Consider the following 20,179-nt stretch of genomic DNA (forward strand, 5'->3'; position numbering starts at 1 on the left):
ACGCGAGCGTGACAATCGGAACATAAAAAAAAAAACGTAGGGAACCTGCGCTGCCTGCGCTATAACTCAGCCGGCCCGCCCGGCGCTTGGAAGGTATATGGCACCCCAAAGTCATGTGGTACGGTTGGGCCAATGAACGCGTCGGCGGCGCGGGGAAAACGAATGCGGTACTATGAAATTTTTTCCAGTGACTCTAGTTTGCCGTTGCTCCGGTTCCTGCTGCGTGGAGTATACCACTTTTTTCGGCACCTGTACATAGGTGCACTTGTGCAATTGACGTCGACTCTACGACTGGGAGTACGCTCCAGTGGCACACGCGAGGAGAAGGGCGTACGGCGTTTGGTTTGAAATTTAGGCTCTTGCCACTGCACGTAGGGCTGTGATGCTTAGCAGACATGATCGTTAGCATATATTGTATGCACTGCACTTGTCAGCTCAACATAGCCAGACCCGGTGAAGAGAGCATACCGAGTTTGCGCCTTTGCCAAACGAAAAAGTGCTCACTCACCACGGACTTGTGCGCGTGCACTGTGGAAACGGCTAATTACCGCGCTGCTGCAGACCACATTCAATGCTCCGAACTATACAGGGGGCAAATTTTTGACAGTTTTTGCATAGCCACCATGACATATTCAACTCGCCTGTCTCTGATGTAACTCACTCGACATATCGCCCAAGTGCATGATGTGTATCGTGCTCGCCAGGAGCCGCAGGACCTTGAGCAGTGTTGGGGAGCCCTGGCAGAAGAGAGTCATCCAGGACAGACACATGGCTGCCAAGACTTCTGAAGAATACAAGTATCTCCTATGTTGCAAGATAACCAAGCAGACCCGATGGACATTGTCACAATTCCACGTGAAATACAATACCCAGGGTGTCTACCAACCGGGAATTCTCATGGATTCTCAGGGATCATGAATAGTCTGAATTTACTCAGGGAAAACTCGGAGAATGTGTGGTTCTATCAGGGAAAATTAGCTGTAATTTTATTGAAAGGGAACGAAAGTTGTGGTAATGCATGCAGACTCGCGTAATAGAGTGGGATCGTAACGAATCGTCTTTTAACAGCGTGTCGTCGGTTGGAGGAGTTGCCAGTGTGCACTCAACGACTGACTTTCCAGACACCCGATAATTCGGATGGCTTTGCGGCGCCACCACGTACCCCATAGAGTCCATGTATAACAACGTCTGAAATTTCGGACGCAAGAACCCTTCTCCATCCGATTTTACGGACTTTTTGCCGTGACCGCAGATCCGAAACAGCATTAATCAAAGCCACCAGTGCCGCCATTTGATTACCTCGCCGCCTCGAACTGGCGTTCTCGCATGCAGATCCGCTGGCAGCCGTAGCCACCACTGCGGTAAACGCTATGCCTAGTTGCTTAACGCTAGGCCTAGCTGCCTAACACAAGGAATGCGAAAAGGCAGCCTCTGTTGTTTCCTCACTCCGGGACGAGGGCTTGAAACTGCTCCTTTCAGACAAGGAAGGTGGCTTCGTAGTCGCCCCTGCAGGGACCTACCATCTCAAGGCTGAGCAAGCTCTGAGCAGCCACTTCAAGGACGCAAGTGAAGTCAAGCCAGCAAAGGTGAAGGCCGAAGCAGCCAAACTGTGCGAATCGTCGGGTCTGACCAAGCTGGCATCCTCTGTGAGAACTTCAAAGGGCGTAACTTTGACTGTGTTTTTCTTGGCAAAAACACATAAGGTGCAAACCCCTTTTCGTGTGATTGTGTCGGAGCGGGGAACCTGGCAGTGACTCCTAGGTGCTTTCCTGCAAAAATCCCTGGGAAATCTGGAAGTGGACGACCCTTTCCTCATCCGGAAGCCACATGAAGTGTCTACTTTCTTGCAAAGTGAGTGCCCACCGGACTGCCGCGCCTTTTCCGTTGATGTCAAAGACTTGTACCATTCGTTACCAAGTAACCTGATTTTAGAGGAAGTTGGTGCATCGATAAGCATGGCGGAGTTAAGTTTCAAAATGCCTGTGGAACGAGTTTCGGCAGCTTCATGGAAATGCTCATCTACTATCTAAAATCCACATTCATTTGTCATGACAATAAGCTTTCAATTCAAAAGCAGGGAGTCTGTATAGGTTCATGTTTGGCACCCATACTTAGCGACATTTTGTTGGCACGCTATGACAGGGGCTTACTCGCTTGCCTACAGCTGACGACCGTAAGAATATTTTGCTTTGTTGATGACTTTATTGTATTCTATTCAGTTGACCCTTGTAACATGGAGTTAACCTTCAAGACAATTATTGATACCTTCAGTGAGATAATGAAGGATTTTACATTAACAGTGTTTTTAAACCTCATCACGTATGCTGGAGCTACTCGCCTCGCTCAAAGAAAGGGCTTCTCCTGTTTTTGTCTGCACACTCCAAACTTGTAAAACGAGGCATCACTAAGGCATGTTTGCGAGCTGCTCTGAAGTGCTCGTGCGAGCACTCTGTTGAACAGAGCTTTTCAGCGCGAGTCAACAGATTAACACCAGCAGGTTACCCGACCAGCGTGTTGTGCAGTGTTGCTGGTGGCCTTGTAAAACAGTTAAAGAACGCTGGAAAACAAACTATGCAGTCACTGCCTTTGAGATCTAGGCTTGCCATCATTCCTTATGTACACCGTGTTTCCCATAACATTATGAAAATTGCGGCCAAGGCAGGAGTAGGGGTGGTGTGCAATGCCCCTAATAAACTAAGCGGGTTGTGCAAAATAGTCAACAGGGACGATACTGTCGTGCACAAAAGCTGCTATAAAGATCATGTTCGTGGCTTTATTGACTGTACAACGCAGGTTGTCTATAAAATCCCGCTTGATTGTAAATGTTACTACATAGGGCAAACGGGGAGGTGCATTAATGATCGCCTGCACGAGCATGCTGCTTCACTAAAAGGAAACCTGTACAGTCATCTGGCTGCCCACTGTAACACGTGTGGCCGCACCCCGATCTTTAAGAAGTGCGAAATAATCGCCAGATATAGTGAAAAGCGTGAGTGGGAAATCTTTGAGGCATTTTGCATATTCAAAAGTGGCTATGCGTGCTTCAGTTCTGTATCCCCCATGCTCTCAACAAAAGAACTGGATTATCTTCTTGGCTGATGCTTATCCTTCTTTTTATGTTCTTTATGTCATGTTCAATGATGTCTTTATATGCGGCTTCTGCAAATAAAGCATTTGGTTGCTAGTCAGTGCTCTGTCCTGTGCTCTTTACTAGCTTGTCCTATGTTGCGCTGTTCCTCTTTTTATTCCACAGTCTTTGCATGCAGCAGACTAAGCTAAAAAAAAAAAAAAAAAGAAGACGGTACAAAGGAAAGTAAGTTAGTCAGCGACTGATTTTTAAGACCTGCTCAATTATTTGAAGTTTCCTACCACCAACTTCACAGAACTAATCTAGAATGGTGACTGAAATTTGCAACGCTGTACATTGCCTCGCAAAATTTTTCTCGGATCGATCGGCATGCATGCAATGTTGAAAACATGGCAACCACGGACCAAGTTGCCGCCATTCGAGTGTTGCTCGTGCCACCTGTGCCCTCACTGGAAATTTGTGGAACACCACTTAAACTGACAGTATTCAAAGTCGCATGCATGATACTTGTACTTCACAATGACCTGCATTGCGATGGGCGCACACAAACTGAAGCTGCGTTCGTTCAGTGCGGAGCACGTGCTGCTGATAAGCAGTTTAGCAAAAGCTTTGCCGTTGCCTAAGCAACCACCGTGCACCCCCATCATGCTGCCATTAGCGCTTTTCTTTTTTTCTTTGTCTTCATTCCTCGTTTGTTTGCTCCATGTCTCATCCTCCTTTGCATTGCCCTTGTTGCTCTTCCCTCCCATCGGCCGGTGCACCTCGTGGAGAAGCATGCTCACTGCTGCAGTTGTCTGCAGGATTTTCTTGCGAAAGCAGTATTATAACTGGTATGTTGTCTTGCATAGCTGCACTATAAGTGGTATGCATATACATGGGAGAAGATAAATTGGAGTCAGAAAAGGCTGCATTATAGATAGTTCTGCACTTGAACAGTTACATTATTAATGCGCGAAGCTGTAATTTGTAAAATTCTAAGGCCCCTTCATGTAAAAATAATTATACAGTGTCTTTACTTAATTCCATAAAAGATTGAATTTCAATATAGTGAAATATAACTAAGTGTAGTGCAGACTTTACCGACTTGGTTATGTTGAGGTTTAACTGTATTTAGAAACAAACGCTGTTGCAACTGACATAGAGTGGCAAATATCAAAAGAAAGAAAAAAGAAGGCTGTGTGAAATTGCAGGCAAGTGAGCTGGAGATCCTGGTGGCTGTACTCAAGTGGGGAGAGCAGCAGTTGCTCAAGAGGATGGAAGAAAGAGGTGAGCCTTTGTCTGGCTACACTTTTTAATAGGGGGTGTGCAAATATTTGATGTTTCGAATCAAATGGTTCTCGCTATTCAATTCGAGAGTTCACCATTGGAAGTTGTCGAATATTTGTGTTGGAGGGGAAGAGGTGATGCAGGGACGGACTGACGCACGTGCACATGGAGAACCTTGTGCTGCCACTGCTGCACGAGAACTGCAGTTGTTGAGCAGGCACATAAGTTCATGGCGAAAATCATTTATGCGCAGTAGTTTCTTGTCTCGCTTTAATGCAACTCAGTTTGGGTATGATGGGACAGGTGACAGGATGAGCGCTAACTTCCAACTGGTTTTATTCTATGACCCTATTCTCCTATTGCACATTATATGGCTGCTCATAGCACACGTGACAAAACAATCTAAACAACAAGCTTAAAAGAAGCACACGACTGCAGTTCACTGAACACATGCCTACCGTCTTAGAAAATCAAGTTCCTTGCCTAACAAAGATAAGGAGGGTGTACACACACACACACCTTACCACATTTTGTGGTGGCATCAGCCTCAATAATCTCGCGCATTAATTGATTGTGACGGCAACGTCTACATTGGGCAGACCGAAAGATGTATTAGTGATCGCTTGCACGAGCATAGTTACAATGTTAACAAAATTTCATCAAGTGGGTTCCTTGCCATGCATTGCGAGACTTGTGGATGCAAGCCAGTTTTTAAAGATCACGTGATCATAGGATGCAGTCATAATCAACTAATGCACAGGATTATTGAGGCTGATGCCATCACCAAATGTGGTAAGGCGTGCGTGAGTGCACCGTCCTTATCTTCCTTAGGCAATGAACTTGATTTTCTAAGATGGTAGGCACTTGTGCAGTGAACTGCAGTCGTGTGTTTCTTCTAAGCTTCTTGTTTAGATTGTTTTGTCGCATGTGCTTTGAGGGGTCATATAATTTGCAATAGGGTCATGGAATAAAACTAATTGGAAGTTAGCGCTCATACTGTCTCCTGACCCTGTCCCTTCATACTCAAACTGAGTTCCACTAAAGCAAGACAAGAATATCATGCACCAACTCGCCTGTTCAGCAGTACTTGTTAACAGTAGTTGAGCCTACGAATTTTCCCTTCAGATTTAGGCAAATCTCCTTATTATTTGGGCAGTCTCTTTAGAACAACATGTGGTACTGTACAGTAACACGCTTTGCTCCTTCAGTGAGCGCCACAGTTCTGCATGCATCTACTGATGTGCTTTTTGTTTGTTGAATTAGTGTCATTGTCTTAGAGCACCATATGCAGCCACATTTCCTTTGTTCTCATTTACAAGCTTTTCAAGCGAACTAAAATCCAAATCATAACGGCATTAAATGTATCAAATAACGTAAACAGGCCTCTTGTTGCCCAACAGAGCACAGGGGGGACCTTGTTCATAAGTGATATGATATTTTATATTCAACTCAATATTAAAATCAAGACGGCAAGTTGGGCCAGTTGGTTGCTATTCATAGTAACGTTTGTTACAGCGCAACACAAGACAAGGACAAAAGAAGGTATAAAATGGCGACACGGCGCTGACTCTCAACAAAGTAAAGGGAAATCAAGTGAGAGAGTGCTAGACTAGAGGTGGATCGGGTAGGCATCATCACCATTACCACCATCATCTGGATCATCCCGGCATTTCGTGCATTTGTTTTTCTTCCATGTCGGAAGAATCATCACTGGACTTGGGAACTTATAGTGTCTGAGTCGGAGCTGTCACTATCCAGGAGCAGGAACAAGAACACACAGCGCAACTATGTTTTCCATGTCATCCGTAGCTGCCCATGACCGGAAACAGGCGACCGTGACAGTAAGCAGAGGCGGGTGAAGGAAATACGTCACTTGGCCTTCCAGTCAAATATGCTGATTTCAGCGGAGCGATTATTTTGGCTCCGCAGAGCATTCCATAATCGGTGGCTGGTCCTAATCTACCATTAGAACACACAACTCATGGTCTCATTTTTCCATTGGAATAGGATTGCTCCATACAGAGCAGAAAAACTTGATCTGGATCTATCATTGGAATTCAACATAAAATGTACACCATAGCTGGTGACTACAGTATTATTTATGCCCACCCAGGCTTCTTTAACGTGCATCTTAGCCATATTTCTAAAATTTGCTCTTCCGGCCGTGCCAACGATAACAAATTTATTGTGCACTGCTTCATTACAGGGAAACAAAAAAAGAAAAAGAAAGCGAGACAAGAAAGACAAACTGGACAGCGCCTGTCCTGTCCGTTTTTCCTGTCCTATTTTCTTTTGCACTGTTTCCCCGTAATGAAGCCTTATCAACAAGCTCAAGTTCAGACCCTTTTAAATTTTTTAATTGTGCACTGCTGTCCACGAACTAATTGTAACGTATGTAAGGTCGAAGTGCTTCTCACAGCCCTACTCTCCTGGTCGCAGGACTTGGCCTTCACGTTCAAAAGCATCCTAGGAACCACGCATTCGACTGTTTCCACTGAACATGGAAACTCTGTCTTTGCACATGCAAGACCTGCTGTTGCAGTTTGGTGCGAATCACTTCTTGCCTACAATCCGTCTCCACCAGGCAATGTCACAGCTCGAGATGCAGACCTCCCTTCCCTCTCTTGCGATTCAGACTGTTTGTCTGAATTTTTAAGCGCTTACCAAAAACGACGATGATAGAGTGCTCAATTTTGAAGCGGACATTGCTAAACTAATAGCTTATCCTCTGCCCGCGGCACTCGTTGGCAACCGCTCGAAGGATTGACACAATGCCATCTGCTAGAGCACGCGGCGCGACCAAATTGTCGGAGTCATTATCGTCTGTTATGGCACCTGAGTGATTTAAATGATTGTAGAGGAACAGTGAAAAAATTTGTTTTAATTTCTTTCAACGCACTTTGGATACAGTTGCTTACAAGCTCAAATTTCCCGCTTCTTCGGCCTCTTAACGTGTGCTGCCGTTCAGCAGTGCAGAGGTGAAACACCACCAATAGGGAGGCGTCGTTGGAGCACCTGTTCTTCCTGCACCGTGCATTCGGGCATCTCCTGTGCCACAGTGGCACATACCCAGTGGCCACATAGAAGAACATCAGGCAGCTCAAAGAAACTGATGTATATCATGTGGTATTCCATTTTGAGGGTGGCGGGCTTTAAAGGGGCCTTTAAGCCAACACAACATGTTAAGTTTCACACAGGAATTAATCTCTTGCTGCTCACGAACATTCGTGGCACAGCGCATAAGTGTTGGACTGCTCTGTATGAGGAAACCGTGTGACACCAGTACAATACCGTCACCCATGCCTTGAAGAAGACAAGTCCACTTGTCAAAATGCTGGCTCCTGCTTTCATCTTGTTCTCGTTTTACTCATTGTCTTGAATTCCCATCTCCCACCTTCCCCGTGTTATCCCTCAGTTCAATACCATGCAGTGCCAGAGCAGCATAAAGGCGTTTCTAATGGGAAGCGAGAGAACCTCCTCACTGGACTGTTGAGTGTGGTACTCAAGCAGGTTCTGCATTGCTTCTACAGGGGTCTCACGCAAAATGAGTGCAACAGTCCAGAGGGCATTATTTATTTATTTATTTACATGTACCTTACAGGCCTTCGAGAAGGCATAGTGTAAGGGGAGAAGTACGGTAAAATATTAGTATGGAATCGGGAAAAAAATAAACATCAGCATAATGAAAGGAGTACGCACACAACATGGAAAATTAATACATTAGCAAATACAATATGTAGAGCAATAAGAATAAATGGTAAACAATAACATAATAGCATAATAACATTGTAAACGTTTTTGCATGTTATACAGTAGTAAGCATTGTAAAAAAAATTGGGACCACTGAAATTCTTTAACTTGTAGAAAAAAATGAAGGAAAATCACAAATGATGTGACGTGTTTAGATGGTTGAAACGGCATATTGATCGGTTAGCAGATTGCAAAATGCACTGTGTTTCAATTGGCAAGTGATGTTATCTGGTAGAGCGTTCCATAAACGGACCGCACGGGGCAAAGCTGAAAAATTAAAAGCGTGTGTGTTACCATAAATTCGGGTGTAGCGGAACTGATTGTTCAGTTGGTGTGACGTCGAGGATGCTTTTTTCAGGTTTGATAAGGTTAGCCCAACTGTGTGAACAAATCTATGAAATAATAATAGAAGGGCAATATCACGGCGAATAGTTAGCGGTTGCAACGAAAGATTGATTTTTATTTGGGTTACACTTGACTGGTTACTATAATTTTTTTTAATGAAACGGCTTGCTCTATTCTGGATGCTCTCCAGGAGTTCGATGAGGTAATTTTGATGAGGAGACCATATACAAGAGGCGTACTCAATTTGTGGCCGTCCAATAGTTACGTAAGCTAGTTTGTGTAGTGGTGAAGGCGCACTTCTTAAGTTGCGGCGCAGAAATCCTAATGATCTGGAGGCGTTAGCTGTATTGGAGGTGATGTGTTTAGTCCATGAAAGATTGTGCATAAGGAGCACTCCTAAGTTCTTATATTCTGTGGTGGTCAACTATGTTAGAATCCAAATGATAAGAACAGTGAGAGTTAACAGTTTTTCTAGCAAAGGAAACTATTTTGCACTTCGACACGTTTAGGGACATGAGCCATGTAGCACACCAATCACTGATATGTGCAAGATCATTTTGGAGTGCCGCGTGGTCAGAGGGACAGTTAATCGAACGGTATACAATGCAGTCATCAGCAAATAATTGTACAAAAGAAAATATATTGTTCGGTAAGTCGTTAATGTAAATTAAAAAGAGAAGAGGTCCAAGTACACTGCCTTGAGGTGGTGATTACCAGTAATAAGTCAGAGAGGCCAGAGGAAAATTTGGCAACAACAGTGAACTGTTCGCGATTAGTAAGAAAATTACGAATCCATGATAGGGTTAGTGAGCCGAGTTTAATTGCTGAGAGCTTTTATCTCAGGCGACTATGGGCTATACGATCGAATGCTTTTGAGAAGCCCAAAAAGCTGCAGTCAATTTGTTTATTACTGTTCATATCAAACTGTAAGTCTGACGTGAATTATAGTAGTTGGGTTTCGCAAGAAAATCCTTTTCGGAAACCTTGCTGTTTCGGGTAAAAAAAGTTATTACTTTCAAGATGAGAATATATGTGGGATGCGATAATGTGTTCCAACATTTTGCAGCAAATGCATGTTAGTGATATAGGACGGTAATTATCACTACAACTCTTGTTACCTTTCTTAAAGACAGGAACTACTTTTGCTATCTTCCAGTCTGTAGGAAGCGTACCAGTTGTAAGGGATTGGTTAAATAGGTGTAGGAGAATTTTGCTCGATACTAGTATTGTGTTTTTTAGTATTTTAGAATTTATACCATCTATGCCAGAGGATGAAAACATTTTAAGGTTATCTATAAGATCGACTATGCCTTTTAAAGTGGTAGTGATGGGAGCCATGTACTGGAAATCAAAATCGGGAACAAAAGGTATGTTACAATTATCTTCTCTTGTAAAGACGGATGTGAAAAATAAGTTGAATGCTGTCGGACATTCATTGTCGGGAATAGGTGCATTGTTTTTATCCTGCAATGAAATATTACTGCACTTATTACTAGGGTTAACTATGTTCCAGAATTTTCTTGGATTGCTTGTAAGAATTCCTGGTAAGTTGATTATGGGGAGGCCAAGGTTGTTCTTGTTGCAAAGGTCTATTGACACTTTTCGTGGAGCAGTTTGTTCTAGAGAAATGAGATTGGCGCTTTCAGCGGTGTGCCGCACGTAACCTCAGCGACAGCGCACGAATATGAAACTACTCCCAGTTCCACCTTGCTTCTGTGCGAGCAGCTGTCGGAAATGCAACTGAGTTTTCACAAATGCACAGTGTTCCAATCATGCTTGATTTACTCATGTGGATTGAAGACGTGTGCAGTAGTTGGCTGCAAAAATAGTGACTGGCATATTAAGGAATTGAATGAATCTGTGTAGCCAAGTTCGCGGACCGCTGATGGAACTGTCCGTACATGTTACCGGCACTTCGAGATGTAGGGCTTTCCTCGAGTGTAGAGAAATTTGCTCATCCACCAGCGTTGTATCACTAACCTTCAAAAAAAGTGCTTCAGCCCTGCAACGTTGGCAAGAGGGAGTACCGTTCATTAAACAATGACAAAGGGAGTAGCGCCACTTCCTGTCATAGTAAGTTACGCACACAGTCATCATCATCAGCAGCAGCAGCCTGGTTATGCCCACTGCAGGGCAAAGGCCTCTCCCATACTTCTCCAACTATCCCGGTCATGTGCTAATTGTGGCCATGTCGTCCCTGCAAACTTCTTAATCTCATCAGTCCACCTAACTTCCTGCTGCCTCCTGCTACGCTTCCCTTCTCTTGGAATCCAGCCCGTAACCCTTAATGACCATCGGTTACCTTCCCTCCTGATTACATGTCCTACCCATACCCATTTCTTTTTCTTGATTTCAACTAAGATATCATTAACTCGCGTTTGTTCCCTCACCCAATCTGCCCTTTTCTTATCTTTTAACATTACACCCATCATTCTTCTTTCCATAGCTCGTTGCGTCGTCCTCAATTTAAATAGAACCATTTTCGTAAGCCTCCAGGTTTCTGCCCTGTACGTGAGTACTGGCAAGACACAGCTGTTATACACTTTTCTCTTGAGGGATAATGGCAACCTGCTGTTCATGATCTGAGAATGCCTGCCAAACGCACCCCAGCCCATTCTTATTCTTCTGATTATTTCAGTCTCATGATCTGGATCCGCGGTCACTACCTGCCCTAAACAGATGTATTCCCTTACCACTTCCAGTGCCTCGCTACCTATCGTAAACTGCTGTTCTCTTTCGAGACTGTTAAACATTACTTTAGTTCTCTGCAGATTAATTTTTAGACCCACCCTTCTGCTTTGCCTCTCCAGGTCAGTCAGCATGCATTGCGATTGGTCTCCTGAGTTACTAAGCAAGGCAATATCATCAGCGAATCGCAAGTTACTAAAGTATTCTCCATTAACTCTTATCCCCAATTCTTCCCAATCCAGGTCTCTGAATACCTCCTGTAAACATGCTGTGAATAGCATTGGAGAGATCGTATCTCCCTGCCTGACGCCTTTCTTTATTGGGATTTTGTGGCTTTCTTTATGGAGGACTATGGTGGCTGTGGAGCCACCATAGATATCTTTCAGTATTTTTACATACAGCTCGTCTACGCCCTGATTCCGTAATGTCTCCACGACTGCTGAGGTTTCGACTGAATCAAACGCTTTCTCGTAATCAATGAAAGCTATATATAAGGGTTGGTTATATTCTGCACATTTCTCCATCACCTGATTGATAGTGTGAATATGGTCTATTGTTGAGTAGCTTTTACGGAATCCTGCCTGGTCCTTTGGTTTACGGAAGTCTAAGGTGTTCCTGATTCTATTTGCAATTACCTTAGTAAATACTTTGTAGGCAACGGACAGTAAACTGATCGGTCTATAATTTTTCAAGTCTTTGGCGTCCCCTTTCTTATGGATTAGGATTATGTTAGCGTTTTTCCAAAATTCGGGTACGCTCGAAGTCATGAGGCATTGCGTATACAGGGTGGCCAGTTTCTCTAGAACAATCTGCCCACCATCCTTCAACAAATCTGCTGTTACCTGATCCTCCCCAGCTGCCTTCCCCGCTTGCATAGCTCCCAAGGCTTTCTTTACTTCTTTCAGTGTTACCTGTGGGATTTCGAATTCCTCTAGACTATTCTCTCTTCCATTATCGTCGTGGGTGCCACTGGTACTGTATAAATCTCTATAGAACTCCTCAGCCACTTGAACTATCTCATCCATATTAGTAATGATATTGCCGGCTTTGTCTCTTAACGCATACATCTGATTTTTGCCTATTCCTAGTTTCTTCTTCATTGCTTTTAGGCTTCCTCCGTTCCTGAGAGCATGTTCAATTCTGTCCATATTATACTTCCTTATGTCAGCTGTCTTACGCTTGTTGATTAACTTAGAAAGTTCTGCCAGTTCTATTCTAGCTGTAGGGTTAGAGGCTTTCATACATTGGCGTTTCTTGATCAGATCTTTCGTCTCCTGCGATAGCTTACTGGTATCCTGTCTAACGGAGTTACCACCGACTTCTATTGCACAGTCCTTAATAATGCCCACAAGATTGTAGTTCACTGCTTCAACACTAAGGTCCTCTTCCTGAGTTAAAGCCGAATACCTGTTCTGTAGCTTGATCTGGAATTCCTCTATTTTCCCTCTTACCGCTAATTAATTGATCGACTTCTTATGTACCAGCTGCTTCCGTTCCCTCCTCAGGTCTAGGCTAATTCAAATTCTTACCATCCTATGGTCACTGCAGCGCACCTTGCTGAGCACGTCCACATCTTGTATCATGCCAGGGTTAGCGCAGAGTATGAAGTCTATATCATTTCTAGTCTTGCCGTTCGGGCTCCTCCACGTCCATTTTCGGCTATCTCGCTTGCGGAAGAAGGTATTCATTATCCGCATATTATTCTGTTCTGCAAACTCTACTACTAACTCTCCCCTGTTATTCCTAGTGTCTATGCCATATTCCCCCACTGCCTTGTCTCCAGCCTGCTTCTTGCCTACCTTGGCATTGAAGTCGCCCATCAGTATAGTGTATTTTGTTTTCACTCTCCCCATCGCCGATTCCACGTCTTCATAGAAGCTTTCGACTTCCTTGTCATGATGACTGGATGTAGGGGCGTAGACCTGTATAACCTTCATTTTTTACCTCTTATTAAGTTTCACAACAAGACCTGCACACAGTATCGACACACATCTACCCCAACTGGCACGGAAACTTACGCTCACTCTATCGCCAACGTGTCAATGAGTGAATGGGCGCACACTTGAATATAGGCGAACCATATATGCACAATAAATGACGGACAACACCGATCGCACACGAATGGTCGAAGCTGAATGTTTTGTGACGATGCACATGAGTGAGTTACTAGCAATAATACATCTTTGCTACAAGGTATTGCAAGGTAAAAAACAGCTATGTTTCAAGCCTTGCACATAGCAAGACCAAATCTATCGGAAATTAGCACACCCGTGAGCGATTAGGCAGAATATAGTCAGACACTGACCACATTGAGAAAGTCAGAAATGTGACGAGTGAATATTTGCCAAATAAAGAACAATCGAACGAAGAATGTTAGGCGTAACGTTAAGAGACAGGAAACGAGCGGTGTCGATCAGAGAGCAAACAGGTATAGCCGATATTCTAATTGACATTAAGAGAAGTGGAGCTGGGCAGGTCATGTAATGCGTAGGTTATATAACCAGTAGACCATTAGGGTTACAGAATGGGTGCGAAGGGAAGGGAAGTGCAGTTGAGGATGGTAGAAGACTAGGTGGGGTGATGGAAATAAGAAATTCACAGGCGCTAGCTGGAATCGCTTGGCACAGGACAGGGCTAATTGGAGATAGCAGGAAGAGGCCTTCATCCTGCAGTGGACATAAGATAGGCTGCTGCTGCTGATGATCAAAGAATGATGAGCAAAACACACTAATCCTGATTTAATTCATAAGCGGAAAGTTTGGATAGCTTGGAATACATATTTGGCCCTGCTTATAGAACAAGCACAATATACGCTGCTCACACCATTTGGATATAGTTTATCAGCTCTGAAAGTGCTGTTGTATGTTCTCTGAAGCTGTGGCCAAAGCTTCATTTCGTCCACCCAGTCATCATGTATGATATCTTCCGAAACGGAGGTTTGCTAAGCCGCATTGGTGTCTTACACACCCATTGTAAACATGGGAGGCAAGTAACTGGGCAGTTAAGGCAAGCAATGGATACGTCACCACATGATCAAACATGGCAGCAGCCACAGGATCGCTGCGAAAAGGGTCAATAGATAGATAGACACAATATGGCTGAAGTAGGTTAAGAATTCTGATCGCCTTGAAAACTTTCATACCTTTCTTCATCATTTTTTTTTTCTTTTTCATCTTTCATTCAGACTAGCACCTAGGCTAACCTGTTTAAAAAAAAAAACAGCAAATACAGAAAGGAAGACAGGACATGACCCTGTAGACATGCCTAGTGCTGTCCTGTCTTCCACTCTTTCTTGTATATTGTCTTTTTGCTCTGTTTCTTTCAAAGTGCCAGTGTACCAACTTGCCCAGATTTCATTACTTCTTAAGCTGTTGAGCTCCTGTTGAAATCTGTGCAGAGCCGAACATAGTAAGCCAGACAGCACACAGCGTTGCCAGGCGTGGTGCCCGCAGCCGGCGTGACCTACTGAGTGACGGTGAACTGCGAGACTTGCTCTCTGAGCTGCTGTGCCATGTGCGGACAGCGCATGTGCTTCCCCCGGCCGCGGATGCCCTGCTGTCGGCCCAGAGGCGTGGCCTTTTTCCCCGCCCACCACCATGTATGCTGGGAGGGGAGGAGGCCCCGCCCTCCAGGGGAGCTGCTTCCTGGTTGGCAGGCCCTCGGCCTCGCCTCTTCGCTCCTTATGTGGAAGAGGCTAAGGTGAGTATGTCAAGCCTGCATCACACTTCTCTCTTAAATGCAAGAAATTTCACTCATATCTATTCAGTGGTTGCCATATGAGCAGACTTGTATGTGACAAATTACATGTAATTAATTAGTTATGATCAATTACATCCTTCGGTAGATTACTTTTGTTGTGATAGTAATTACATGGACACTGCAGGCAAATTTTTGTTGTCACGGTGATGGATTATATAAAGTCCAAGTGCTATAAGATCCTATTGCACTTCCCTGCATTGTATGCTATGGATGTGAGGGGAAAGCGTGCTAGGGTGATCCTGAGGGGATGAGTCCACTGTTTGAGGTCACGTGATCAAGCATTCGTTAGGAGTAGGGACGAGGACACACTAGCGGCTGCAGGTGAGCGAGTGTAAAGGCTGGCTGAGCCGAGATGGCTAGTGGCTTTGTGTGCGCTGTGTTCCCGCACGCCTCTGGTGTTGGAGGTCATGTAATCTCAACTTTTCGAGACTCTGTGAAGCGAGAACCAGCACAAAGCGTTTGCTTCCCACTGCCTGTGCTCTTCATCACACCTGTGTTGTGACAGCGAGCGTTCGTTTCATGGTCAATGAGTGAGATCTGTTCATTTTTGCCTGTATCCATGTGACATCAAGCTTGTTAATTTAATTTGTAAGCTAGTGTTTCCTGTAATTAATAAACCCGATAAAACTACTAGCCTTACTTCGTGTAGTTGCCCAATACTTTGCTCTCACTGTCAAAGCTTTGCCTTTATTTCTTTTTATTTTATTTTATTTATTTATAAAATAAATAGATATACAAAATAAATTATTATTATTATTTTAATATGGAAATAAATTAAGTATACAAAATAAATTTCAGGTTATACTGTTGACTTTTTTCTGTAACCAATTATATGTAACCAGTTACCTTAGTGACAAGACATGCTGCAATGATAAACACAGCTTTGAGCCCTTGAATTTAGCAGGACCTACAGTAGGATGCTCGTCATGCGTTGCATCAGCCTCGCGGATGTGCATATTCAGACCGGCAAACCCTGGCATTGGTGTTTGTTTCCTCATGTTCTTCCTGCACCAGATGTTGGATCGGCGGTTCGAGCCAACACTGTTTTGGCTCGAGAGTAATAACCACTCCAGGCTTCGATGCCAGGAAATCACTTATGGACAGTTCTTCCAGCTTTTCGTTGCCCTACAAGGAGTACCTTCTCTGAGCTTCAGCAACAGCTGCGCTTTAAAGATAACGCAGATTCAAGACTTACGGCATTGAGTAAACCAGAATCTTGTGCACAGGGTGTTCGTGTGTCTAAATACTGCTCTTCCCTGAAGTGTGCACATTAAACTAGTCTTCAGTCTTGCTGCTGCTGGTGTCCTCACATGATAATGCTGCGGCTAGTGTGGAGTTCAGGGCATGGCATCCACCAAGCCCATTGACTACTACGTCAGGTTGTAGAAAATGAATGAAAAAGGGTTTATTTAGCTTAGTTACACAGCTCCAGTTAGGGAAGCCCACTCCATGCAGGAGCAAGTTAAACGTCTCAGTTCACGTCAGGATCCTCTGTCCTCACTCTCGAAAAGTCTCCGCTTTTAATGCAATCATCTTCCCTAGGCGAGTCGACTAGGGAATCTCAAGACCGTCGAGCAGAAAATCAGTATCGTCGACTCCATTGCGATACCACGCCCATGCTTGCAATAACCGGCAGTAACTCTGCCTCTGAAGAGACTGGTTTGGAATATGTGGTAACAAAGCAACCTGCGCCTCTCAGGTCGCCGCCGTTGTTCCCTTCCTGTTCATCCTTCACTCAGGCTGACAGGTAAAGGGCGGCGTAAGGGCGTTTTGTGGGACCCGTTAAGAGTTCGTGCCCACACGGCGTTGACCTCTGGATAGGTGCTGATGGATGGGTGGTGGTTTGACTTTTGTTAAATGTCTAATTAACTGTGACTCCCAAATCATCTCATTGTTTCCATCCTTTTCATCCTATGCTTAGGCTGCCAGGTAAAGGGCGGGGTGAGGGCCTTTCGTGGGACCCTACAGCAGTCGGTGTCCATGCTGCGTTGACGTCTGGATAGGTGCTGATAGATGGGTGGTGGTTTGACACATGGAAAATGTCCAATTAATGCCTTTGTGGGGTTGAGACGTAACAAACATCTCCGCCACCAAGAAATTCGACCTGAGGGTGACCAGATGTCAGGTTGCCCGAAGCATCGATGTTCGGTCGCGGCCTCGAGGATCATTCTAGTTGTGATTGCTGATGTCACATGGCAGCTCGAGGGCCCAGTTCTCGCTTCGTTGTGTCCACCTCCCTGGGAATACACAGGTACACACTCGTTGGCGTGCCCGAGCGACATGCCTACCGGACTCTATGATCCCTGTATAGCTTTACATTGTTTTACCCCTCTCTCTGTCTTTCTCCTTTCTAGTCGTGGTCAGCTCTCGACAAGACAGAAATAGGTTGCCTAACTCAATAACCTCACTAGTGATACGTACAAATCACGTTCCTAAAAAAAAAAAACTCTAAGCCTGTGTCCCCGGCCCAGCCCGTCTGCATTCTTATTCCAGCCAAATGCGACTATCTCATCCGTCTCCTGTTTCTTTCCAACATTTGCTTCAGCCGTGCAAGAGGGCCATGGTTGCTCTCGACCATGAATTTAGCAACTTGAATATCGTATCCTAGCTTTTGAATTGCCAATTCTATGCATAAGCACTCTTTCTCCGAGGTGCTAAAAGCCTCTTCTTGCGATTTCAGTTTTCAACTGAGGTACCGCACAGGATGTGCTTCACCGCTTTTGTTAATTTGGGCAAGGATGACATCTGGACCACAGTTGTGTGTCACACCAGAGAATGCATTCTCTGCAGAAGTCTGGCGAAACAAGTACAGGCCATGAAGACAAAGCTTCCTTCTCGAGCAATCCCCATTTTCTGAATAAGCTGCACTAACCTACAACTTTCGTGTGACTCACGCACTAACACTGTCTTTCTCTTGTCTATGAGGAACCCACACTAATGCAAAAACAAAAAAATATGGTGCATAAATTACGTGTTTGAAATTACACGAAGATTTGAGCTTATTTTCTAATTTCTATCCTGCACACACTAAGCGATTCTAAAGCTCTGCTGTCTGATGCACACACATACAAGCCACGCACCAACGCTTTGCTTCTTTGTGTCTGAGCATGACACGCCTCAAAGGGACTTTAACTAACATTTTCTAAATTGTGTGGTTAAACAACGCCCTTGTGGTGTTGAGACGTAACAATAACAAGGGAAGATGACCCGCGAAGGTATTGAAAAGCAGTTTGTTAGTGAATATAAGCAACGTGTGAAAGGTTGCAGAGGATGCACGAAGGTTTGGAGGAATGCGACGTAAAAATAATCGATTACATTTGAGTAATTGCTCAATTACTTTCATGAACAGTAATTGGTCACCATGTTAATTACATCTTTAATGAAGTACAGTTAAACCTCAATATAGCGAAGTCAGTAAAATCGACAATTTGCTTCATTATATCGAAATTTTGTTCTATTGAAATACGACCTTTTATGCAAACAAGTACAATCGCCGATCGATCTTTGTTACGCTGAAAGCGGCCACAGAATCTTCCGAATTATTGGGCAATCAAAAAAAAGCAAATTTGAATGAAAAAACAATTCATTTTGATAAATTTGGGAGTCGGCGACGAATGATATCTTCTCGGCAGTACCAATTAAGCGAAGCCAGCCACGCTTTCGCGTGCACTCCGCCCCTGCAGCTGATAGCCTTGTCCCCACTGGGATGATACTATTAGGAAAAGTGCTGGCAGCGCGGAGCGAATGCTTCGTCTGCCCCTCGCTCCAACATGTCATCGAAACTCAAGATTGCGCAACCTTAATAATAGGCAGTTTTAGTTTAGCGTACGCAACTCATAGCACACGCTAAGCAGCGCACGTTTTCTACAATTTTAGTTGGCCGGTGATATCTTCAGATCTCAGAGGCCATATGCCGTCGTTGCGGCTATTTTCCGACTGTAGCGATAGGTGGCGCTAACATCTCGAATGTTTCTTTCATTAGGCTTCGACTTGTTCGAAACGAGAAGCGATCTTCGAAAACACCACGAGGTTATCCATAATACTCTGTCGTCGAAGCGGCCTGAGACTAAGCCAAAGCCGTTCACACAATCATTTGCTACGAACGAAGTGTATTTTACAAAAGCAACGCCAAATTCAATTCGAAGCGGGCAGCCGGGACCGCTGCCATGTTTCACGCAAACTCCGCAAACCACGCAAAAACGCTAACGCTAACTCGTTTGCGTTGCGTACGCCCGCTATACCTGCTATTTCGTTTAGTGTTCAGCGCATGCGCAGTGACGACCCGCTATTTTTAGCGTAAGCAATGGTATAGCGTACGCTATAATCAAGCTGTCTAATAAATGTGTGGTAAGACAGCTTACATGGTGCCACGCTGTCTCAGCACGCCCAATTTTTGCACATGCGGCAGATTACCTCTAAAGCAGGATGCGCGCCTGCGTATGTGCTCAGCCGTGCTTCCAGCCATGTGTAGCCGTGGCTAAGACATGCGCCAGCTTATCCTCTGCCCCCTCACATGTGCTTGATCGCGCTGCCGCGAGCTTACTCCCCTCCTCCCTCTTTCCTTCTGCTCGCGCAGTGAGGCGGCATTTGTGCTTGAAGCCACCATCGTTCTTTCTCACCCTCGCACACTTTCACTTGCACCTAAAGCACAAAGTGTACAAGGCACGATCGGATCTTATCGCATTTTGACTTTATACGGAACATAACGCGGCTTCACCTCGGGGGTCGCTCTTGTCGTGGGGCGCGCGATTTGAGAGCAGGTGCGTTTGAAAACAGCCGCTTGTAATTCACTCATTTGACCATCTGCATCCGCAGAAATTTCCATTTATTCTATCGGCATTCCTTTGTGCCATCAATGAAATTTCGCTATATTGAGATCACATACAAATGCACTTCGTTATATTGAGGTTCTAAATCATCATCATCAGCCTGGTTACGCCCACTGCAGGGCAAACGCCTCTCCCATACTTCTCCAACTATCCCGGTCATGTGCTAATTGTGGCCATGTCGTCCCTGCAAACTTCTTAATCTCATCAGTCCACCTAACTTCCTGCTGCCTCCTGCTACGCTTCCCTTCTCTTGGAATCCAGCCCGTAACCCTTAATGACCATCAGTTACCTTCCCTCCTGATTACATGTCCTACCCATACCCATTTCTTTTTCTTGATTTCAACTAAGATATCATTAACTCGCGTTTGTTCCCTCACCCAATCTGCCCTTTTCTTATCTTTTAACATTACAACCATCATTCTTCTTTCCATAGCTCATTGCGTCGTCCTCAATT

General features: G+C 44.6%; 1 protein-coding gene across 3 annotated transcripts in view; it reads left to right on the forward strand.

The window, feature by feature from the left end:
* LOC126533185 (BTB/POZ domain-containing protein 7) overlaps positions 1-20,179 on the forward strand; it is a 139,575-nt gene that overhangs the window by 87,539 nt on the left and 31,857 nt on the right. For all 3 annotated transcript variants that reach the window (XM_055071638.2, XM_055071639.2, XM_050180452.3), the window contains exons 8-9: positions 4,279-4,354; positions 14,535-14,836. In XM_055071638.2, coding sequence (XP_054927613.1) covers positions 4,279-4,354; positions 14,535-14,836 — 378 coding nt within the window. The remainder of the gene's footprint in view (positions 1-4,278; positions 4,355-14,534; positions 14,837-20,179) is intronic.

Source organism: Dermacentor andersoni, chromosome 7, assembly GCF_023375885.2.
Source record: "Dermacentor andersoni chromosome 7, qqDerAnde1_hic_scaffold, whole genome shotgun sequence".
Taxonomy (NCBI): domain Eukaryota; kingdom Metazoa; phylum Arthropoda; class Arachnida; order Ixodida; family Ixodidae; genus Dermacentor; species Dermacentor andersoni.